Source organism: Coregonus clupeaformis, chromosome 13 (assembly GCF_020615455.1).
Source record: "Coregonus clupeaformis isolate EN_2021a chromosome 13, ASM2061545v1, whole genome shotgun sequence".
Classification (NCBI taxonomy): domain Eukaryota; kingdom Metazoa; phylum Chordata; class Actinopteri; order Salmoniformes; family Salmonidae; genus Coregonus; species Coregonus clupeaformis.
The window spans coordinates 10,798,408-10,823,911 of NC_059204.1; the positions used below are offsets into that span (position 1 = coordinate 10,798,408).

General features: G+C 44.2%; 1 protein-coding gene across 3 annotated transcripts in view; it reads left to right on the forward strand.

Moving 5' to 3' along the window:
• Window positions 1-18,136, forward strand: part of LOC121579145 (P2X purinoceptor 1) — a 50,892-nt gene extending 32,756 nt beyond the window's left edge. Inside the window, exons 3-14 of one of the 3 annotated variants that reach the window (XM_041893468.2) lie at window positions 1,977-2,048; window positions 3,622-3,691; window positions 7,425-7,515; window positions 7,757-7,837; window positions 10,352-10,493; window positions 11,999-12,144; window positions 12,600-12,690; window positions 12,813-12,878; window positions 14,020-14,115; window positions 17,190-17,231; window positions 17,357-17,445; window positions 17,879-18,136. In XM_041893468.2, the coding sequence (XP_041749402.1) occupies window positions 1,977-2,048; window positions 3,622-3,691; window positions 7,425-7,515; window positions 7,757-7,837; window positions 10,352-10,493; window positions 11,999-12,144; window positions 12,600-12,690; window positions 12,813-12,878; window positions 14,020-14,115; window positions 17,190-17,231; window positions 17,357-17,410 (951 nt within the window). In that variant the 3' untranslated portion in view covers window positions 17,411-17,445; window positions 17,879-18,136. The remainder of the gene's footprint in view (window positions 1-1,976; window positions 2,049-3,621; window positions 3,692-7,424; window positions 7,516-7,756; window positions 7,838-10,351; window positions 10,494-11,998; window positions 12,145-12,599; window positions 12,691-12,812; window positions 12,879-14,019; window positions 14,116-17,189; window positions 17,232-17,356; window positions 17,446-17,878) is intronic. The other 2 variants (XM_041893469.2, XM_041893470.2) reach the window with 2 other exon arrangements.
• Window positions 18,137-25,504: the final 7,368 nt, after the last annotated feature.

Below are 25,504 nucleotides of genomic sequence, written 5' to 3' on the forward strand. Positions count from 1 at the left end.
TCGACGATAAGCGCGAATCCGACCATCACCCCTGGTGAGACAAAACCGCGACTCGTCAGTGAAGAGCACTTTTTGCCGGTCCTGTCTGGTCCAGCGACGGTGGGTTTGTGCCCATAGGCGACGTTGTTGCCGGTGATGTCTGGTGAGGACCTGCCTTACAACAGGCCTACAAGCCCTCAGTCCAGCCTTTCTCAGCCTATTGCGGACAGTCTGAGCACTGATGGAGGGATTGTGCGTTCCTGGTGTAACTCTGGCAATTGTTGTTGCCATCCTGTACCTGTCCCGCAGGTGTGATGTTTGGATGAACCGATCCTGTGCGCAGGTGTTGTTACACGTGGTCTGCCACTGCAAGGACGATCAGCTGTCCTTCCTGTCTCCCTGTAGCGCTGTCTTAGGCGTCTCACAGTACGGACATTGCAATTTATTGCCCTGGCCGCATCATGCCTCATGCCTCCTTGCAGCATGCCTAAGGCACATTCATGCAGATGAGCAGGGACCCTGGGCATCTTTCTTTTGGTGTTTTTCAGAGTCAGTAGAAAGGCCTCTTTAGTGTCCTAAGTTTTCATAACTGTGACCTTAATTGCCTACCGTCTGTAAGCTGTTAGTGTCTTAACGACCGTTCCATAGGTGCATGTTCATTAATTGTTTATGGTTCATTGAACAAGCATGGGAAACAGTGTTTAAACCCTTTACAATGAAGATCTGTGAAGTTATTTTGATTTTTACGAGTTATCTTTGAAAGACAGGGTCCCTAAAAAGGGAGTTTCTTTTTTTGCTGAGTTTATATCCAACGAGACCCCAGCTATAACTCCTTTGGCAGGCGCCCAGCTCTGTAGATCAATTCAGGTTACCTACATTTACATTTACATTTACATTTAAGTCATTTAGCAGACACTCTTATCCAGAGCGACTTACAAATTGGTGCATTCAACTTAGGATAGCCAGTGGGACAACCACCACTGGGGGAGGGGGGGTGTAGAAGGATTACTGTTAGACTATTCCAGGTATTCCTTAAAGAGGTAGGGTTTCAAGTGTCTCCGTAAGGTGGTCAGTGACTCCGCTGTCCTGGCGTCTTGGGGGAGCTTGTTCCACCATTGGGGTGCCAGAGCAGCGAATAGCTTTGACTGGGCTGAGCGGGAACTGTGCTTCCGTAGAGGTAGGGGGGCTAGCAGGCCAGCGGTGGATGAACGTAGTGCCCTCGTTTGGGTGTAGGGTCTGATCAGAGCCTGAAGGTAAGGAGGTGCCGTTCCCCTCACAGCTCCATAGGCAAGCACCATGGTTTTGTAGTAGATGCGAGCTTCAACTGGAAGCCAGTGGAGTGTGCGGAGGAGCGGGGTGACATGAGAGAACTTGGGAAGGTTGAACACCAGACGGGCTGCAGCGTTCTGGATAAGTTTTCCCAAATGAACTATTTTGTTCCAATTAGGCACATAAGGTGTACAAGTAAATAACAAAGGTTTCAGTTTCTCTATAGTTATTTTCAGTTCTCTATAGTTTGGACCTGTTTAATGTAGGTAGCATTTTATTGCTGTGAATCAGAGTGAAAGTTACACTATAACATGCAGGTCTGTGAGGAGGTCAAATATCACCCTTCAACTGATTTCGTCTGGTGACCTTCCGACATTATGACATTGACAGGTCAAACTACCCATCCAGTAGGGTAGTAGAGCCGGATGCTCCCATAGGGAATGGATAGAGGCTTTGCTATAGGTATTGTATGAAGAAGTCATATCTCTTTAAACTGTATGATTTTTTAAGTTGAAGATAACATTCTCATTTCTCTCTCCCTCCCTCTCCCCCTCTCCCTCTCCCTCCCTCCCTCTCTCCCTCCCTCCCTCCCTCCCTCCCTCCCTCCTCCCTCTCTCCCTCTCTCCCTCCCTCCCTCTCCCTCTCTCCCTCCCTCCCTCTCCCTCTCTCCCTCCCTCCCTCTCCCTCTCTCCCTCCCTCCCTCTCCCTCTCTCTCGTTCGTACCTCAGGGGGACTCTTCTTTTGTGGTGATGACCAATTACATTATAACCAAAGGTCAGAAAGTTGAAAAATGTTCTGAGGTAAGTCAACTCCTCTCAAAAGTCTTTCTTGATTCTTTCCCATATTAATACTTTTACCTAAATAAAAGCAAAAACAGGCTTTTAGAAATGTTCGCAAATGTATAAAAAATTACAAACGGAACTATGACATTTGCATAAGTATTCAGACCCTTTACTCAGTACTTTGTTGAAGCGCCTTTGGCAGCGATTACAGCCTCAAGTCTTCTTGGGTATGACGCTACAAGCTTGACACACCTGTATTTGGGGAGTTTCTCCCATTCTTCTCTGCAGATCCTCTCAAGCTCTGTCAGGTTGGATGGGGAGCGTCGCTGCAGAGCTATTTTCAGTTCTCTCCAGAGATGTTCGATCGGGTTCAAGTCCGGGCTCTGGCTGGGCCACTCAAGGACATTCAGAGACTTGTCCCGAAGCCACTCCTACGTTGTCTTGGCTGTGTGCTTAGGGTCGTTGTCCTGTTGGAAAGTGAACCTTCACCCCAGTCTGAGGTCCTGAGCGCTCTGGAGCAGGTTTTCATCAAGGATCTCTCTGTACTTTGCTCCGTTCATCTTTCCCACAATCCTGACTAGTCTCCCAGTCCCTGCCGCTGAAAAACATCCCCACAGCATGATGCTGCCACCACCATGCTTCACCGTAGGGATGGTGCCAGGTTTCCTCCAGATGTGACGCTTGGCATTCAAGCAAAAGAGTTCAACCTTGGTTTCATCAGACCAGAGAATCTTGTTTCTCATGGTCTGAGAGTCTTTTAGGTGCCTTTTGGCAAACTCCAAGCGGGCTGTCATGTGCCTTTTACTGAGGAGTTGCTTCCATCTGGCCACTCTACCATAAAGGCCTGATTGGTGGAGTGCTGCAGAGATGGTTGTCCTTCTGGAAGGTTCTCCCATCTCCAGAGAGGAACTCTAGAGCGCTGTCAGAGTGACCATCGGGTTCTTGCTAACCTCCCTGACCAAGGCCCTTCTCCCCCGATTGCTCAATTTGGCCAGGCGGCCAGCTCTAGGAAGAGTCTTGGTGGTTCCAAACTTCTTCCGTTTAAGAATGATGGAGGCCACTGTGTTCTTGGGGACCTTCAATTCTGCAGACATTTTTTGGTAACCTTCCCCAGATCTGTGCCTAGACACAATCCTGTCTCAGAGCTCTGCGGACAATTCCTTCAACCTCATGGCTTGGTTTTTGCTCTGACATGCACTGTCAACTGTGGGACCTTATATAGACAGGTGTGTGCCTTTCCAAATCATGTCCAATCAATTGAATTGACCACAGGTGGACTCCAATCAAGTTGTAGAAACATCTCAAGGATCATCAATGGAAACAGGATGCACCTGAGCTCAATTTTGAGTCTCATAGCAAAGGGTCTGAATACTAATGTAAATAAGGTATTTCTGTTTAGATTGTTACTAAATTTGCTTCCCAAAAAAATAAATTGTTTTGGCTTTGTTATTATGGGGTATTGTGTGTAGATTGATAAGGGAAAAAAATATTTAATCAATTTTAGAATAAGGCTGTAATGTAACAAAATGTGGAAAAAGGGAAGGGGTCTGAATACTTTCCGAATGCACTCACTCCAACTCCTGTGTTTCAGCCCCAAAACTCGAAGAATCGATGCAGCTCCGACTCAGACTGTGAAGGGAGATCAGAACGTACGGGAGATGGTAAAGTCCGGACGGCATGGCAGCGTGACAGTGTGGCACAGTCCCCTTCACTAACTCAGTGTTTCTCAACCCCTGGTCTGTGGACCAGCGCCGGTCCATGGCACATTGCCGGCCGGTCCCTGAGATAGTTAACTGACACTAATATGGTCAGTTCTACAGTGCTAGTTTTGAATGTAAGTGGGCCCCCAAGGAGGAGAAACCATAGCTTGTCGGCCCCTGGTATGAAAAAGGTTGAGAAACACTGCGACTAACTAACCCTCCTAACTACCTTCCGCATTGGCAAATCTAGCCATCCATTACTACCACTACCCCTCCATACCTGACTACTCACACTAGCCATCGTCTCTGTGACTATGTTATAAAGGATATACAACGAGGGGCTGGGAGTTCTGTGGAAATAATGAGCCCTTCGTTGTCTATCCCTTTACTTTCTGAAAGTATTACTATATGTAGGATTCTCACTAAACATGTTTTCAGCCACCAGTGTCTCTGTACTGATAACCGAAATTAAATGTTGTTTATCAGAAATTAAAATAGGCACGTGACTTCACTTGTCAGAGAGCAAAAACCTTTAAAAGGTGTTTGAGTGTCCAGTTGTGTGATCATTGTTTTAGGATGAAGGTTGTTTTCTCGTTGGTAAACTTTCTCAGCGGTTCGTTGGTCAGTTTCAGTTCACAATCCTGTGACAAAAGAGGATGGGAGGAAGAGACAGATGATCCTGTCCCTTTTTGGAGGAGAGTATTTAAAGGGTGGACTGTGGGAAAGTCAGAGCAGTCTATTGTGTATATACTGTAGTTTAGGGCTTCTATGAGCTAATGTACAATATGCTAGTCATACAAAATTGGCTAAAAACAAAGCCACTAAGATAAACATTTGGACTAGTCAGGAATTTCCCTGCCCGGAGTAATGCATGCAAGAAGAAAAAGTATAGCAGACAGATCCAGGATGGTTGAGTGCCTTGGCTTATCATTCTATTAAAGCATGCAAACAGAGTCTTATACAAGTAAACCGCCCGCACACACATATTATGCATACATGCACACATCCGTTAACTCACAGACAAATGCAACAGACATAAGCCATAAGCACACAGTCAGAGACACAGTCAGAGACACAGTCAGAGACACAGGCACACAGTTGAAGATACAAGCACACATTCAACGACACAGGCACACAGTCAGAGACACAGTCAACGACACAGGCACACAGTCAGAGACACAGTCAGAGACACAGGCACACAGTCGAAGACACAGTCAAAGACACAGGCACACAGTCAGAGACACAGCCAGAGACACAGGCACACAGTCAGAGACACAGTCAACGACACAGGCACACAGTCAGAGACACAGTCAGAGACACAGTCACACAGTCAGAGACACAGGCACACAGTCAGAGACACAGTCAGAGACACAGTCACACAGTCAGAGACACAGTCACACAGTCAGAGACACAGGCACACAGTCAGAGACACAGTCAGAGACACAGCCAGAGACACAGCCAGAGACACAGTCACACAGTCAGAGACACAGTCACACAGTCAGAGACACAGGCACACAGTCAGAGACACAGTCACACAGTCAGAGACACAGGCACACAGTCAGAGACACAGTCGAAGACACAGTCAGAGACACAGGCACACAGTCAGAGACACAGTCGAAGACACAGTCAGAGATACAGGTACACAGTCGAAGACACAGTCAGAGACACAGGCACACAGTCAGAGACACAGTCACACAGTCAGAGACACAGGCACACAGTCAGAGACACAGTCACACAGTCAGAGACACAGGCACACAGTCAGAGACACAGTCGAAGACACAGTCAGAGACACAGGCACACAGTCAGAGACACAGTCGAAGACACAGTCAGAGACACAGGCACACAGTCAGAGACACAGTCAGAGACACAGCCAGAGACACAGCCAGAGACACAGTCACACAGTCAGAGACACAGTCACACAGTCAGAGACACAGGCACACAGTCAGAGACACAGTCACACAGTCAGAGACACAGGCACACAGTCAGAGACACAGTCGAAGACACAGTCAGAGACACAGGCACACAGTCAGAGACACAGTCGAAGACACAGTCAGAGATACAGGTACACAGTCGAAACAGCAGAGGACACAGTCAGAGACACAAGCACACAGTCAGAGACACAGTCACACAGTCAGAGACACAGGCACACAGTCAGAGACACAGTCGAAGACACAGTCAGAGACACAGGCACACAGTCAGAGACACAGTCGAAGACACAGTCAGAGATACAGGTACACAGTCGAAGACACAGTCAGAGACACAGGCACACAGTCAGAGACACAGTCAGAGACACAAGCACACAGTCAGAGACACAGTCACACAGTCAGAGACACAGTCAGAGACAGGCAGACAAATAGTAGAGTAGTAACAGCAGATCTAATAATAATCATAATCATAATAATCAAATCAAATCAAATCAAATTTTATTGGTCACATGCGCAGAATACAACAGGTGCAGACATTACAGTGAAATGCTTACTTACAGCCCTTAACCAACAGTGCATTTATTTTAAACAAAAAAAGTAAGAATAAAACAACAACAAAAAAAAGTGTTGAGAAGTGTAATCATAATCATAATAATCATAATAATCATAATCCTAGTTATTCTAAGCCTACATATCATAGGCAGTTGAAAGGGTTGGTTGTGTATTTTGGTTACACCCAAGCCTTGTCAACCTCTCAGAACCACATCAGCCCTTTCAGCTTCAATCAGAAAGCTGTTGGCCTCTGCTTTAGATCTGTTGGCGTCACCACCACCGTGTTGACTTGGGGCATCTATATATCCTTGTATCCTTGAGAAGGATGTGCTGGTTAATGGTTAGACTGTGGTTGAGACTAGAGGCAAGCAAGCGAAACAGAATGTGTTGTTAAAGCCCTCAGGGTGAACCGGTCTCAGGATCATGTCCTGTGGTGTGGTTCACTTTACTGTGGATCTTTTACACACTTCTCTGCCAATCCAGCTAGGGCCAGAGAGGCAGGACCAGAGAGACAGGACCAGGGAGTCGGGACCAGAGAGAAAGGACCAGAGAGGCAGGACCAGAGAGAGACAGGACCGGGAGAGACAGGACAGGGAGAGACAGGACCGGGAGAGACGGGGTCAGAGAGACGGGACCAGGGAGACGGGACCAGAGAGAAAGGACCAGAGAGGCAGGACCAGAGAGACAGGACCGGGAGAGACATGACAGGGAGAGACAGGACCGGGAGAGACGGGGCCAGAGAGACGGGGTCAGAGAGGCGGGGCCAGGGAGACGGGGCCAGGGAGACAGGGCCAGAGAGGTGGGGCCAGAGAGAAGGGGCCAGGGAGACGGGGCCAGGGAAACGGGAAATGGGAAACGGGGCCAGGGAGACGGGGCCAGGGAGACGGGGCCAGAGAGACAGGGCCAGAGAGACGGGGCCAGGGTGATAGGACCAGGGAGACAGGACCAGACACAGATAATAGCCATGCTTATTATGCAGAAAGAAATCATACTTACAGTCTAAGATCAGCGAGAGATGAAAGAGATACATCAGCACTCTCAGTCCACTTCATGTTTTGTTTCCTTGCCACGACACCTCTTGAGTATTGCGATACTGGTATCGTGACAACACTAATCTTTGGGCTCATAGTTGTTACTCCATGTTGAAAAGCTATATCCCTCATATGTCTTTTCTCCATCTCTCTGTCTCACTGCTCCCCTCCACCCCCCACCCCAAGGACATACGACGGGGAAGTGCTTGGTGGACACAACTAAGATGTGTGAGGTGCTAGCCTGGTGCCCTGTGGAAGATGACAGCACCATCCCAGAGTATGTAAGATCACTGACAATTATGTTAACACTACAGGTATAATGTTTTATTACTCGTTAGAAGTTCTATGTACTGAATGGTACTGAACAACTTTTAACTGTACCGAGTGATTTGTAGGCTGATGAAATGAAAAGGGTCTCTACCAGTTTCTTGTTATGACCTCTCTGTTTGTCTCTGTGTGTTTGATGTGTTTATGCTTTGTTGGTCTTTGTTTCATATGTTCTACTGTTTTCTGTGCAGTCCAGCGCTGTTGATGTCGGCAGAGAACTACACACTGTTCATCAAAAACTCAATCAGCTTTCCAGCCTATGGTGTTACGAGGTGAGACCCCTGTTTGATACACAATGTACATCCTTTCATCAACGCCTATTGGAAATGAGGAGAGTAACCACGGTTCCAGTCTGTAACACTCATAAAAGCATCAAATAGTTGCTTCTTCTCCTGAGATCATTAGTATTTGCACATGAGATAAACTGTGCTGGACACAGGTGGTGTCTGTCTGTCTGGACCTACACGATTCTGCCAAACAATATAGAGCAAAATAACCATGCCATAGAATTACCATAGCAACAACATGAGGACATCTCTCCCCTCCTGCTTCCCTGGGAGCGAGCTCAGGTCAGGTCAGAGGCAGGTCATCCATTAACTCCCAGACAGCGAGCTGAGGTCAGGTCAGAGGCAGGTCATCCATTAACTCCCAGACAGCGAGCTCAGGTCAGGTCAGTGGCAGGTCATCCAGTAACTCCCAGACAGCGAGCTCAGGTAATCCTGTAACTCTCCTAGGATCATGAGAGGCAACATAAGTCAACATGAGAAGAGCCAGATTCTACACGTTAACATGAGAAGAGCCAGATTCTATAGATTAACATCATATAGAGATACACACTAGGGAAAAAATGGTTGAATCAATGTTGTTTCCAAGTTAATTTGTGGAATTTCTTTCCTTCTTAATGCGTTTGAGCCAATCAGTTTGTGTTGTGACAAGGTAGGGGTGGTATACAGAAGATAGCCCTATTTGGTAAAAGACCAAGTCCATATTATGGCAAGAACAGCTCAAATAAGAAAAGAGAAACGACAGTCCATCATTACTTTAAGACATGAAGGTCAGTCAATCCGGAACATTTCAAGAACTTTTAAAGTTTCTTCAAGTGCAGTCGCAAAAACCATCAAGCGCTATGATGAAACTGGCTCTCATGAGGACCGCCACAGGAAAGGAAGACCCTGAGTTACCTCTGCTGCAGAGGATAAGTTCATTAGAGTTACCAGCCTCAGAAATTGCAGCCCAAATAAATGCTTCACAGACACATCTCAACACCAACTGTTCAGAGGAGACTGTGTGAATCAGGCCTTCATGGTCGAATTGCTGCAAAGAAACCACTACTAAAGGACACCAATAAGAAGAAGAGACTTGCTTGGGTCAAAAAACACGAGCAATGGACATTAGACCGGTGGAAATCTGTCCTTTGGTCTGATGAGTCCAAAATTGAGACGCAGAACAGATGATCATTCAACGTTTTCCTTGAAATATAATTTTTAGAGATTATTAATGTTACTGTCCCCACTACAACAACAACAAAATACTTAAATAGATGTAATTTTGTCCTTGAAACTTTTAATTGAAATACTGTAGAATCCCATTCATTCCTATGGAGGGCTGCTGCTACTGGGGAGTGCCAATATGGCCGACCGGTGGCTTCAAAGCCTCTCATTGGCCAATACATAGCATCAGCAATCCAGGGTTTATATTTTATCATTGTCAATACTGCTGCCCCGTCTCTGCTCTGCTGTGGGGGAGCAGATCACGTAAGAGCAGGTCGGCAGGAGAATACCTAACCTCCTACACCTCATCCACCAGCCTGCACTCTTAGAAAAAAGGGTTCCAAAATGGTTCTGCGGCTGTCCCCATAGGAGAACACTTTTTGGTTCCAGGTAGAACCCTTTTGGGTTCCAGGTAGAACCCTTTTGGGTTCCATGTAGAACCCTTTTGGGTTCCAGGTAGAACCCTTTTGGGTTCCATGTAGAACCCTCTATGTAAAGGGCTCTACATGGAACCCAAAAGGTTTTTACCTGGAACCAAAAAAGGGTTCTTCAAAGGGTTCTCCTATGGGGACAGCCGAAGAACGCTTTAAGGTTCTAGATCAGGGGTAGGCAACCGTGGTCCTGGAGTGCCGCAGGCACTTCATGTTTTTGATTTAACCGACCTGGAAGACCAGGTGTGTTGAATTTAGTCAATCACTAAACTGATCAATTATCTCAGTTGGTCAGGTGTGGTGCCTAGTTGGAACAAAATCCTGCGGTACCTGCAGCACTCCAGGAACAGGGTTGCCCACCCCTTTTCTAGATGGCACCTTTTTTCTAAGAGTGTAGCGACCAGAGACCACCTCTTCAGCCTAGCGACCGTTAGGTAGCCTCAGGCAATGTTTGCTATGTTAGATACATGCGTTACATCACACACATATTGTGTATGTAGCTAATGCACTGAATATGGTTTGTGGTATGTGACAGCTAATGTATAAGTAGTGGTTATATAATTACCACATCCATCAATGTTTAGGCAAATAGTGTCCCAAATGTGATATTGATTCAAATATCTATTTTGTTACATAACCAGTACAGTATGATATAAACTTGTCATCTTTTTACATTTTAGTCATTTAGCAGACGCTCTTATCCAGAGCGACTTACAGTTAGCGAGTGCATACATTTTCATACTGCCCCCCCCCGTGGGAAACAAACCCACAACCCTGGCGTTGCAAATGCCATGCTCTACTAACTGAGCTACACTGGACCTTTTTTTTTTTTTTTTACAATGATCTCTTCCTGTTCTCTCTCCAGGTCTAACCTCGTAGAAGGTATCGACAATCAGTACGTCAACAGCTGCCTGTACGACCCAAAGAAGTCCCCGCTGTGTCCCATTTTCAGACTGGGTGACTTGGTACAGCTGTCTGGCTTCAGCTTCGCCACCATCGCCAGAGTGGTGAGCAACATGCTGTTCTATTCACCAGGGAAGGGGGTTCTATTCACCAGGGAAGGGGGTTCTATTCACCAGGGAAGGGGGTTCTATTCACCAGGGAAGGGGGTTCTATTCACCAGGGAAGGGGGTTCTATTCACCTGCAAGTACCTGTCAGTCTGTGTATGGCTGTATGTTTTGGTGGTGGTGTTTATTGTGGAGTCATTGATTGATGGTGGTGTTATTGGTAACGAGGTATGATGGTGGTGTTATTGGTAACGAGGTATGATGGTGGTGTTATTGGTAACGCGGTATGATGGTGGTGTTATTGGTAACGCGGTATGATGGTGGTGTTATTGGTAACGAGGTATGATGGTGGTGTTATTGGTAACGAGGTATGATGGTGGTGTTATTGGTAACGCGGTATGATGGTGGTGTTATTGGTAACGAGGTATGATGGTGGTGTTATTGGTAACGAGGTATGATGGTGGTGTTATTGGTAACGAGGTATGATGGTGGTGTTATTGGTAACGAGGTATGATGGTGGGGTTATTGGTAACGAGGTATGATGGTGGGGTTATTGGTAACGAGGTATGATGGTGGGGTTATTGGTAACGAGGTATGATAATAATATAATAATAATAATATGCCATTTAGCAGACGCTTTTATCCAAAGCGACTTACAGTCATGTGTGCATACATTTTTACGTATGGGTGGTCCTGGGGATCGAATCCACTACCCTGGCGTTACAAGCGCCTTGCTCTACCAATTGAGCTACAGAGGACAACAGTGGTGGTGTTATTGGTAATGAGGTATGATGGTTGTGTTATTGGTAACAAGGTATGATGGTGGTGTTATTGGTAACGAGGTATGATGGTGGTGTTATTGGTAACGAGGTATGATGGTGGTGTTATTGGTAACAAGGTATGATGGTGGTGTTATTGGTAACGAGGTATGATGGTGGTGTTATTGGTAACGAGGTATGATGGTGGTGTTATTGGTAAGGAGGTATGATGGTGGTGAGTTATAATGGTGGTGTTATTGGTAACGATGTATGGTGGTGGCTTTATTTGTAACGACAATGATGGTGGTGTTATTGGTAAAAAGGTATGATGGTGGTGAGGTATGATGGTGGTGTTATTGGTAACAAGGTGTGATGGTGGTGTTATTGGTAACGAGGTGTGATGATGTTGGTGTTATTGGTAATGAGGTATGATGGTGGTGAGGTATGATAGTGGGGTTATTGGTAATGAGGTATGATGGTGGGGTTATTGGTTACTAGGTATGCTCTGTCAAAGGTAATTTCTGAGTTAAAGCTTAGTGAAACACTGAAATTGCAACTGATTTTAAAAGTGTCCGAAGACACTTTGGTGTTATTGGTACCTCCATTGATAGCCGATGTTGATGGTATCGTGATGTTTGGGGTTAGTGGTACCCTCATTGACTGGATGTATTGACGTTGTTGATGGTATCGTGACGTTTGGGGTTAGTTGTACCCTCATTGGCTGGATGTATTGATTGATCCGACAGGGCGGGGCGATTGGTATCGTCATTGACTGGACCTGTAACCTGGACTATGACCAGTCAGAGTGTAAACCGATCTACTCCTTCCACGGTCTCTACGGAAACCCCCAGGAGACAGACACAGCCAGAGCATCTGTGGGATACAACTTCAGGTACATAAAACATCTGCCACGTGCGGACTGTATGGTTAGTGCTGCAGACCCTGGCACTAATGTATAACAGAGTCGGCATGGGTTTGAAATCCAACTCACTGCCCTTCTGACTCGCAGTCTCTTCTATATCTCCTGTCCTATCTCAATACATCGTTCTTGTAAGGGCCACTTTTCTTATTGTAAATTGAAAAGCCTTTTCTGAGTTAAAGATTTTAAATAAATGAAAGAAAAACACTTAGAAATGGGGTCGTGTTAGCCATGGGGGTTCCTGTTAACCATGGGGGTCGTTTTTAGCCATGGGGGGTCGTGCTAACCATGCGACTAAGAAAAGTACACTATTCATTATAAATTACATTTGACTCTTCTTAGTTGCAAGGCTAGGGTCATGTGAAAGGCCGAAGAGAGACATACAGATCTGAACACTAGAAAAGTGTGTCTACATTTTGTTCTTTAAGGTATGCAAAGCATTATATGGAGGACAAGCAGGAGAAAAGAACACTTCTGAAAGTGTTTGGGATTCGATTTGACATCATTGTTCGTTCACTGGTAAGTTCATGAAGTTCATGATTGCGATCCTTGTAATGTTCCAGACAGCGTTTCTGAATTCCTCCTTTACGACTGCAGATTAAAAAGTTTAAAGATGGTTGATGTTTGTTGTTATTTCCCAGGCCAGAAAATTTGATATCATTCCAACACTTACAGCTATAGGGTCTGGTGTGGGAATCTTTGGAGTGGTGAGTCCTGCAATAATACACATCCTATCTAATACTACACATCCTATCTAATACTACACATGCTATCTAATACTACACATCCTATCTAATAATACACATCCTATCTAATACTACTGTCACGAATACCGCCGAGGCTGCTCCTCCTCCTTGTTCGGGCAGGCTTCTGCGTTCGTCGTCCCCGGAGTACTAGCTGCCACCGTTGGATGTTTCGATGTTTGTTTGGTCATGTCTAGTTTAGTGCACCTGTTTCGTATTCTGTCCTGATTATGTCACCTATAAGTTTCACTGTGTTATGTTTTGTAGTTGTGTGTTATTGTCCGCCTGTCGTTTGTCTTTTTGGTATATTTTGTGCATTAGTGTTTTACGCGTTGCGCATAGGTTATCGCCTCCTGTGTGTTCGAGGCCATTTATTTTTGTATTGTGTCATTGAGTCAAGTAAAGTCGTTTTGACTTATCCGCTGTGTCCTGCGCCTGACTTCACCACCACATCCACAAGTATACCGTGACAACTACACATCCTATCTAATACTACACATCCTATCTAATACTACACATCCTATCTAATACTACACATCCTATCTAATACTACACATCCTATCTAATACTACACATCCTATCTAATACTACACATCCTATATGATAATACACATCCTATCTAATACTACACATCCTATCTAATACTACACATCCTATATGATAATACACATCCTATCTAATACTACACATCCTATTTAATACTACACATCCTATCTAATAATACACATCCTATATGATAATACACATCCTATCTAATACTACACATCCTATATGATAATACACATCCTATCTAATACTACACATCCTATTTAATAATACACATCCTATCTAATAATACACATCCTATATGATAATACACATCCTATCTAATACTACACATCCTATATGATAATACACATCCTATCTGATAATACACATCCTATCTAATACTGCAAAACATACAGAATCTCCAGTAGCCTACTGTATATCTCTTAAATAGCGTGTATAGACTAAACAAATATGTTTATATATTAAATAATGTGACGGAGGAAGTTGTGATCACAGAATGAAATGTATATTATATTTCTATGGTTATGATGCTAATAATTGTGCTGTGTTTCCAAAGGCGACTGTAGTATGTGATCTGATTCTCCTGTATCTACTACCCAAGAGGGAATTCTACAACAACATGAAATTCAAGGTTACTGAATCGATGGAGAAGGTGAGTTTACATCTAACTGTTGCGTAACATCCAGTTTAAACACCAGATGGCAGCAAAGTGGCATTTTATAAATAATTGTGCAGAAAACTGGGCAGACGGACCCTCAACAGTACACACAATAATTAACCCAAACAGTTCATGTGTTGTCTCTCTAAGAAATACACGGTGTTCATTTGCTCCCACTTTATTTTTAATACGCCGCCACTGCATCCTGTATCAAAAGGTTGTCTGGTCCTCATTAAAGCCCCGTAGATCACTTCACTATTCCCTTTCTGTTTACAAAGCTCTACTACACAAGCTTCCGACTTACCTAACTTCATCGTTGAAAAACATGAGATACCAAACTCGCTCGCAGGGTTGGTTAGCTCTTGAGGTTCATTAGGTCCTCCACCGAATTAGGTAAATCTGCCTTCAGTTTTAATGCCCCCCATTTTTGGAATAACCTGCAGAACTCCCCGCGTCTTGATTCCCTGGTGCCACTCGAGCAGTTTAGGAGTCCAATGTTGAATTTGTTAAATGAGAATAGCGTTTGTTTTGGTCAAATGTAAAAATGCATTGTGGTGTTTTTTTTATTGTAACCTGTAGTTTTTATAAATGTTTTATTGGAATGTTCATGTTGAATTTGTTGTCCCCAGGGCACCATTGAAAACGGCCTCCCCTGATAAAAAACAACTATTACATAGCCACTAAAAGATGATCTATACATGCTCAAACTATAAGCAAACTATGGGAGAATCTCAATTGGTTTGGCTCGATTCCTCCTTTTGAAAAAGGTAAAAGGTCATCGAGGAGAGGAGGCGAGGAGAGGAAACGTGGATACAAATGCACTTGTATGAAATTACACTCCTCCACTATCGCGTCATCAGGCAAATGACGTTTACAGAGGAGGAGTCCCGAAATACATGTGGGTCGTACTTGAATTGTGGTGGCTTTTGCGTCCTTCGCCTTTGCAACCATGAAAAACTATTTAAAATATCAAATAGTTATGGCTCATGTTTTATGCATTGTTTAAAGCAAATTCGCTTGTCCCAGTAGTGACCCAGTAGAGTTGTGGTGACATGTTTTTCGAATTTAGAGATATCTATTATTTGCTAAATGACATATTATATATTATATTATTTGGAATGCTAGAAAGTAAACAAAAGTGTTTAATATATTGTATAGATCAATAATAAAAGGCTATTCATATATCTATATTATTTTACTATTTTACTTTTCAATTAATAAACCATTGTGTTTATTTCATGAAAATAACTCCAAATATATACGCATGATCATTTATTTCCCTGAGCCTCCTTTTGTCATTGAAATGCTCAGTCTGATCGTGATGGGCGTGTTGATACAAATTTACATACACAGCCCTGATTGGTGGATAGGATTGTCTAGACTCTAGAGCCTACCCTGCTTACCCCTTCAAAGTAGGAGGATACATATGCAAATAAAAGACGACTGGTCATTGATCGGAATAATCAGATCAGATTGTGATGTCATGCTGTGGGCCAAAAACTCCATCCCACCTGAACAGGCTGAAATTCCAGGTGTTTTTAATAAATAAATAAAAAATGTAAGCTCTTACACTAAAAGGGCATTATAGGATACACCAATTGAAGAGAGAAGCAAACTCCTCTGTTCACCTATTAATTAATTTACCCTCTCCTACATAAGCATTTCACTGTACAGTTCACACCTGCTGTATCCTGTGCACGTGACAAATAAACTTTGATTTTATTTGATACATATGGTGACCACTTATCGGTTTCTGGGTCGGAGAGGAGAGGATGGAGGAGTAGAGGAGAGGACAGACTTTTTGCCCAATTGAGAATCTCCCTACCAACTGAAACTCTGTTGATATGCAACCGCTTGGATGTGGACATGAAGCTAGGGTTACGATGGTGGTTGAGGCTAAGGTTAGGGCTAGGGTTCGGGTTGAATCGGGATATGGACATGAAGATGGAGTTCAGGATTAGGGTTGAGGCTAGGGTTAGGGCTAGGGTTAGGGTTGAGGCTAGGGTTAGGGTTGAGCTGGGATATGGACATGAAGATGGAGTTCAGGATTAGGGTTGAGGCTAGGGTTAGGGTTGAATCGGGATATGGACATGAAGATGGAGTTCAGGATTAGGGTTGAGGCTAGGGTTAGGGTTGAGCTGGGATATGGACATGAAGATGGAGTTCAGGATTAGGGTTGAGGCTAGGGTTAGGGTTGAATCGGGATATGGACATGAAGATGGAGTTCAGGATTAGGGTTGAGGCTAGGGTTAGGGTTGAATCGGGATATGGACATGAAGATGGAGTTCAGGATTAGGGTTGAGGCTAGGGTTAGGGTTGAATCGGGATATGGACATGAAGATGGAGTTCAGGATTAGGGTTGAGGCTAAGGTTAGGGCTAGGGTTAGGGTTGAGCTGGGAAATTGACATTAATCCGGGGTGGTAGTTAGGGTTAGTTAGTTGACAATTGAACATCTATAAACCATCTATTGAGGACTATCCAAATAACATGTTATCCAAAGCAGTGTTTATTTCCATCCCAGTCTTTAGTAAGAGCATGCCTTTGGACAGATTCAAACTCCATCCCAGTCTTTAGTAAGAGCATGCCTTTGGACAGATTCAAACTCCATCCCAGTCTTTAGTAAGAGCATGCCTTTGGACAGATTCAAACTCCATCCCAGTCTTTAGTAAGAGCATGCCTTTGGACAGATTCAAACTCCATCCCAGTCTTTAGTAAGAGCATGCCTTTGGACAGATTCAAACTCCATCCCAGTCTTTAGTAAGAGCATGCCTTTGGACAGATTCAAACTCCAACTGCCACTCTGTAGTTAAAGTGTAAAGAAGCTGTCCCTAGATACCCCTTCAGATCACTTGAAAAACAGATGTCAATCTCAATGTGACTTCTCTGGTTAAATAAAGGATAAAAAAAACTGTTTGGAATATTATTCACCTTAACCTTCATTTAATATACTCATACTCAACTCTTACAAAGTAAATATGTCTAAAATCCATTAGTTGAGAGTGTAATACTGGTTTCAAACAAGGGGAATGGAAAAATGGATCAATCTAAGTCTGAGTCTGTCTTTCAGGAACCTTTAAATGAGTTCAAGTCTGAAAAAGAAGTATCCAAGGTAAGCACATTGTGTGAATGTGTCATACACCATTGATTAAACTGTTCATGTTTGTGGTTAAAGTGGGTGAAAGGCCAACATATATTGTGGTGTAGCATGTCATTGATGTCTTCTTGGCCACGCAGAAACATTCAGATGAGGTCCTAGTGCATCATGAGGCCCCACTGTCAGAGACTTAGCCCTACAGCAGCTGCCTGGATCAGCTCAGTCTAAGGTTTGTGTTGACTGGTGTGGGTCCTCTGGTTTGTGTTGGAATACTTTAAAAATCCCTCCTCTTTCCCTCCCTTCCTTAACTACAGTAGTCCCTGATCTGACATGACTGGATAAGTGGAAGCTATGTGAACCGTTGCTTACACCTATCAGAATGTGTTCAGCCAATACTTACTTGGGAGGAAGGAAGGATGCATTTTGAATGTATTCAAATATGGCCCAGAAGAAACACATTGGTGAACCACATAAGCATGTGAAAGTATTCTGTGGGGAGTCGATTCGGAAGAGTTCAATACATGTAGCATCTGACACAGTTCTTGCCTGATGTGCATACTCCCCTGACGCAGGCCCATTGAACCGTACAACGGGGTCGAAATGGCGTGTTTTTAAAGGAGTCCCATTTGAACATGGGCCGTGTTTCTGTTGCTCTCCCATAGGAGTGATTGTGCAGAGGACTGCTGACTCCTGGGCTCCAGACTGCAGTGACGGCTGGCTGCGGCTCCAACACCGCAGTACACTGACTCCAGGCTGCACTGAGACATGGACATTCTGAAACGATAAAACAAGTGTGATACTTTTCCGCTCTTCAGCTCAATGATTCAACTGCTATTTATGTCTTCAGATCATGGCAACAGACCTCGAATGATGCCCACGGTTTAGGAGATAAATAAATAAAGAACATTCTTTCAGAGACAGCCACCCTCCCTTGTTTGTCTAATAATAATAATAATACTGAAGCACTGTTCTCTCAATGTGGTAGAATTAGCACTGTGTGTTAGTTTAGTGTTGGTTCATTACCTCAAAGCATCATGCACTTGTAACACATTAGTTCCCTTTAAAGTACCCTGGTTTATAATACATTTATAACATCTGTTTATAACACATTTGTTACATTAAATCAAGGGGTTCCCAAACTTTTTCACTCAGGCCCCCCCCATGCAGCATTGGGGAACATCCCACGCACCACTATTTCTATGGGCACACAATTCTACACATTTTCTCATGGGGTGCAGAGAAAATGTTGCAGTTTCTTAAGCACATTTTTTTTGCAGTTCTATACATTTTGCCATGTCGAATGTGAATTCATGTGATATTTGAGTAAATCAAACATTACAACAAAATCTATCGGCTAAAAAAAACATTAGCTGACATGGGCTAGTTGATCTGGACATTTTCTGACAAGTTATAAATAGCTCTCTAAGGTATGCAATGACTGACAAGACTAGAGGAAATCTGATGATGTATGTACTCATTTTGAAATTTCTGCATTCTGCTACTACAACTTTCAACAGTAAGTTGAAAGCCAGACTGAGTTGAAAGCCGGACTGAGTTGAAAGCCGGACTGAGTTGAAAGCCGGACTGAGTTGAAAGCCGGACTGAGTTGAAAGCCGGTTTCCAACCTCTTCCATCAGCACAGCGCACACAATGTTGTCTTCATACTGGTGGGGGTATTCAACTTTGAAAGACTGGGAAAATAATTACATATTTTAGATCTTTAAATCTTTCTCATTAACAGTTTGTAATTGGGCACGCAAATTCAATAAAACATTCTCAGTTTAAGTTTTACTCTTGCATACTCTTTGACAGGTTACTTACAAAAAATACATGATTCAATTATTCTGATAGTTTTAATTATTTGATTATGTCTGGGTGTACAAAAAGCATGCAAAAAATAGCTTCTTTATATATTGGTACATATTTACATTGTAACAGTTGCATTCAGTACAGGTTTGCCATGCTTTTTCCCGTTTACACCTGATTCTAACATGTGTCCTGATATTGTCCTGATCTTTTCCTGATCTAGTCCGTTTACACTTATGAGATATGATCCCCATCACATCACAACGTGTATTTTCTACACCCGTCTAAAAATGTGGGCAACAATCAGAATGTGGACAAGATCAGGACAAATGACACGTTAGCACCATGTATGAATGAGGCTTCAGAAATATGCAGAACAGTACAGACATCGAATAAACTCAGCGAACAACAGGCACCTTCAACACAGAGACCAGGACAATCACATATAACAAATAGCGGCGATGAAAAAACAATGACACTGTCCTCATCTTAACACTGTGTACACACTCACGCCCACAGCCCCCGTTTAGATTCAGTTCATCTCAACTTGTGTTAACAGGTGTAGCCGGAATGACAGACAGTAGTGCAGCGGTCTGAATGTGTCATGATGAAATGGGAATGTTAACAGGTGTAGCTGGAATGACAGGCAGCAGTATAGAGTGCCTGCTAAATGGGAAATGTGCAAAACGTTCATATTAAATTGGCATAACTGTGTCGATATCACCCGGGTCAACTCCCAAGACAATATACCTGGACATAACAGACCGAAGGAAAGGCTACCTGAGTGAATCAACACTGAAGAGGGAATGGCAAGGATATCACACTTCTGTGACACACATACCTGTACATACATGCATACATACACACAAAGGGGAATACACACAAAGGGGAATACACACAAAGGGGAATACACATTAGACTCTGATAAAGGTGCAGTGCTCCACACAGACGTACCAACAAAACAACAACCTGCGTTTCACTTTAGCTTGTGCATCAATCGTTCTTTTAGATGAAGTGTCAGATAGTGCCTTCTCATCGGAAAGGGACCAGGTGGCAGACAGCTGGTTCACAGCCAGGTGCTTCAGTTAGAAGTTAACCCGCAGACTGACAGGTGAAAAAGACAAACCCCTTAAAAAGCCCCCGTCGAATAACGACCACTTCCAGCGCAACGTGAATATAGCGTTCAACCCACAGGAAGAAAAGTAAAAGTAGAAAAAAACAACAAGGCATTGCAACAAAACAAAGCAAGCTCTTCAAACACGTTGATTGAAAACCCTTCACTTGGAATAGCATGCTATAGAAATCACAAAGAAAGAAGTATAATTAAAGATGGCTGCCCGTAAATTCGTGAAACTGAAGCAACAGGAGGGCAACGAAGAAGAAAAAAACAGAGGGATAAAGAGAGGGTGTGAAGATGGCGTGAGTGAAAGAAAAAACCCCATGTGGCCAACAGGGAATGTATAATACAACTTTTTCCTTCCACTACCATCCCTCTATCCATCCTCTCACTGTAGCACCCAACAGCACTGATGTGTAAACCAGAGGGTTACGTCTCAAATGGCATTCTATTCCCTATATAGTGCACTACTTTTGATCAGAGCCTATAGGGACGCAGATTTAGGCCCGGGATTTTAATCCGATGGCTGTCGACAATGCGCCATTTAAAGATAATTTCCGATTGAGCCGACATCTGCAGTGTGAACGCAATCTCTGCAAAATGTTGGGAACATTACCTATCGCAGATAACCCTGAGGCTACGGCTGAGGACAGGAATAAGTACAACAAGTCCCGCAATGACCTCTGACCTCTGTAACCTCTACAACTCCATGACCTCTGCAGTCATCAAATTAGCAAAAGGACAATATAGGAATAAGGTTGAATCACATTACACAGGCTCCGCCGCCCTGCTTATTAGTTAGCTTGTCATTTAAAGGCAATTTCTGATTGAACCGACATATGCAGCGTTTAACCGTGAATGCGGTCACCGCGAACACGGGAACATTGCCTTTAAAAAAAGGTGCATAACCTAAAAGAGGCGATCGGTTTGAATCCCGGCCTGAGTGGCTTAAATCAGAGGCTCAGTTCAGAAGTGCTACTGACCCTTCATTAATACGCTGCCCTCTCCTATCAGTCCTCAGTACCTAATTTCAATGGAGTGTTTTGCACAATAGAATTGCATCAAATCTGAAGAGATGGAGAGTGAGAGGGATACATGGAAATCAGTGTACTGGGCCATTCCCATCTGCCACATGGGGATTGTGTTGTTGTGAATATAGAGATGTTGTTGTTTGTAGTGTTCCTAATCACCACATTGTAACGGTCCCTGGCAGAGCTGTGGAAGTGAGCGCTGTACTCTGACTCACAACAAACACACTTCCACATACAGGACAATGTGCCTGGGCTGGCAGAGAGAGAGAGAGAGAGAGGGAGAGAGAGAGGGGTGGGGAGAAAGCGAGAGATAGAAAGGGGGAGAGAGAGGGGTGTCCCTGTGGGGAGCACCAGGGGTGTGTGTCTGTCACAACCAATCAACCAGTTCAACACGGCTTCTGACGGCACTGTGCGTGGAAGGGTTATGTTGACAGCTTAGCATGTACGGGTGAGATAGGTAGACAACAACGTTGACATTATACTGACCGACACAATTCTGATCTATGTACAACACTTCAGATTGAAACTATTGATTGTGATAGGCGGTTAAAAGCCCTGTGTGTTCGTCTCGTTTCGAACTGTAGGGGGCGCCATAACAACAGCTGCATGCACCAGTCTCTCGGTCATGCAGGCTCTTTTTATTTTTTTTTTTTATTTCACCTTTATTTAACCAGGTAAACCAGTTGAGAACAAGTTCTCATTTACAACTGCGACCTGGCCAAGATAAAAGCATAGCAGTGCATAAAAACAACAACACAGAGTTACCTTTGGGGTAAAACAAAAAAAAAAAATAAAAAAAAAATACAACAGAAATACAATTAATATACAGTGTGCAAATTTAGCAAGTTATGGAGGTAAGGCAATAAAATAGGCTATAGTGCAAAATAATTACAATTTAGTATTAACACTGGAATGATGTGCAAGAGATGATGTGCAAATAGAGATACTGGGGTACAGATGAGCAAAATAAATAACAATATAGGGATGAGGTAGTTGGGCGGGCTAATTTCAGATGGGCTGTGTACAGGTGCAGTGATCGGTAAGGTGCTCTGACAACTGATGCCTAAAGTTAGTGAGGGAGATAAGCGTCTCCAGCTTCAGAGATTTTTGCAGTTTGTTCCAGTCATTGGCAGCAGAGAACTGGAAGGAATTGCGGCCAAAGGAGGTGTTGGCTTTGGGGATGACCAGTGAGATATACCCGCTGGAGCGCAGACTACGGGTGGGTGTTGCTATGGTGACCAATGAGCTAAGATAAGGCGGGGATTTGCCTAGCAGTGATTTATAGATGGCCTGGAGCCAGTGGGTTTGGCGACGAATATGTAGTGAGGACCAGCCAACAAGAGCGTACAGGTCACAGTGGTGGGTATTATATGGGGCTTTGGAGACAAAACGGATGGCACTGTGATAGACAACATCCAATTTGCTGAGTAGAGTGTTGGAGGCTATTTTGTAAATGACATCGCCGAAGTCAAGGATCGGTAGGATAGTCAGTTTTACAAGGGCATGTTTGGCAGCATGAGTGAAGGAGGCTTTGTTGCGAAATAGGAAACCGATTCTAGATTTAACTTTGGATTGGAGATTCTTAATGTGAGTCTGGAAGGAGAGTTTACAGTCTAACCAGACACCTAGATATTTGTAGTTGTCCACGTACTCTAGGTCAGACCCGTCTAGAGTAGTGATTCTAGTCGGGTGGGCGGGTGCAAGCAGCGTTCGGTTGAAGAGCATGCATTTTGTTTTACTAGTGTTTAAGAGCAGTTGGAGGCTACTGAAGGAGTGTTGTATGGAATTGAAGCTCGTTTGGAGGTTTGTTAACACAGTGTCCAATGAAGGGCCAGATGTATACAAAATGGTGTCGTCTGCGTAGAGGTGGATCTGAGAGTCACCAGCAGCAAGAGCGACGTCATTGATATACACAGAGAAAAGAGTTGGCCCAAGAATTGAACCCTGTGGCACCCCCATAGAGACTGCCATAGGTCCAGACAACAGGCCCTCCGATTTGACACATTGAACTCTATCTGAGAAGTAGTTGGTGAACCAGGCGAGGCAGTCATTAGAGAAACCAAGGCTATTTAGTCTGCCAATAAGAATGCGGTGGTTGACAGAGTCGAAAGCCTTGGCCAGGTCAATGAAAACGGCTGCACAGTACTGTCTATTATCGATCGCGGTTATAATATCATTTAGGACCTTGAGCGTGGCTGAAGTGCACCCATGACCAGCTCGGAAACCGGATTGCATAGCAGAGAAGGTACAGTGGGATTCGAAATGGTTGGTGATCTGTTTGTTGACTTGGCTTTCAAAAACTTTTGAAAGGCAGGGCAGGATGGATATGGGTCTGTAACAGTTTGGATCTAGAGTGTCACCCCCTTTGAAGAGGGGGATGACCGCGGCAGCTTTCCAATCTCTGGGGATCTCAGACGTTACGAAAGAGAGGTTGAACAGGCTAGTAATAGGGGTTGCGACAATTTCGGCGGCTAGTTTTAGAAAGAAAGGGTCCAGATTGTCTAGTCCAGATGATTTGTAGGGGTCCAGATTTTGCAGCTCTTTTAGAACATCAGCTGTCTGGATTTGTGTGAAGGAGAAGCGGGGGGGGCATGGGCAAGTTGCAGCGGAGGGTGCAGAGCTGGTGGCCGGGGTAGTGGTAGCCAGGTGGAAAGCATGGCCAGCCGTAGCAAAATGCTTGTTGAAATTCTCGATTATTGTAGATTTATCGGTGGTGATAGTGTTTCCTAGCCTCAGTGCAGTGGGCAGCTGGGAGGAAGTGCTCTTATTTTCCATGGACTTTACAGTGTCCCAAAACTTTTTGGAGTTAGTGCTACAGGATGCAAATTTCTGTTTGAAAAAAGTTAGCCTTTGCTTTTCTAACTGCTTGTGTATATTGGTTCCTAACTTCCCTGAAAAGTTGCATATCACGGGGGCTATTTGATGCTAATGCAGTACGCCACAGGATGTTTTTGTGCTGGTCAAGGGCAGTCAAGTCTGAGGAGAACCAGGGGCTATATCTGTTCTTAGTTCTGTATTTTTTTGAATGGGGCATGTCTATTTAAGATTGAGAGGAAATTACTTTTAAAGAACAACCAGGCATCCTCTACTGACGGAATGAGATCTATATCCATCCAGGATACCTGGGCCAGGTCAATTAGGAAGGCCTGCTCGCTGAAGTGTTTTTGGGAGCGTTTGACAGTGATGAGGGGTGGTCGTTTGACCGCGGACCCGTTACGGACGCAGGCAATAAGGCAGTGATCGCTGAGATCCTGGTTGAAGACAGCGGAGGTGTATTTAGAGGGTAAGTTAGTCAGGATGATATCTATGAGGGTACCCATGTTTACGGATTTAGGGTTGTACCTGGTAGGTTCGTTGATAATTTGCGTGAGGTTGAGGGCATCTAGCTTGGATTGTAGGATGGCTGGGGTATTAAGCATATCCCAATTTAGGTCACCAAGCAGTACGAACTCTGAGGATAGATGGGGGGCAATCAGTTCACATATGGTGTCCAGGGCACAGCTGGGGGCTGAGGGGGGTCTGTAGCAAGCGGCAACAGTGAGAGATTTATTTCTGGAAAGGTGGATTTTTAGAACTAAAAGCTCAAACTGTTTGGGCACAGACCTGGATAGTATGATGGAGCTCTGCAGGCTATCTCTACAGTAGATTGCAACTCCACCCCCTTTGGCAGTTCTATCTAGACGGAAAATGTTATAGTTGGGGATGGAAATTTCAGAATTTTTGTGGCCTTCCTAAGCCAGGATTCAGACACTGCTAGAACATCAGGGTTGGCGGAGTGTGCTAACGCAGTGAATAACTCAAACTTAGGAAGGAGGCTTCTGATATTTATGTGCAGAAAACCAAGACTTTTACGGTTACAGAAGTCAATAAATGATAGCTCCTGGGGAGTAGGAGTGATACTGGGGGCTGCAGGGCCTGGGTTAGCCTCTACATCACCAGAGGAACAGAGGAGGAGTAGAATAAGGATACGACTAAAGGCTTTAAGAACTGGTCTTCTAGTGCGTTGGGTACATAGAATAAAGGGGGGCAGTTCTCCGGGCGTTGTAGAAAAGATTCAGGGCATTATGTACAGAAAAGGATATGGAAGGATATGAGTACAGTTCAGGTAATCCTAAGTGTTGGGTAACAATGAAAGAGATAGCATCATTGGAGGCATCGATTGAGCCGGTCTCGGCGTGTATGGGGGGAACAAAGGAACTATATGAGACAGTTTGAGAGGGACTAGGGGTTCTACATTGAAATTGTATAATAAGAACTAACCCAAACAGCAATAGGCAAGGCATAATTGACATAGGAGAGAGGCATAAAGCAGTCACGTGTTATTAGAGAGAGCT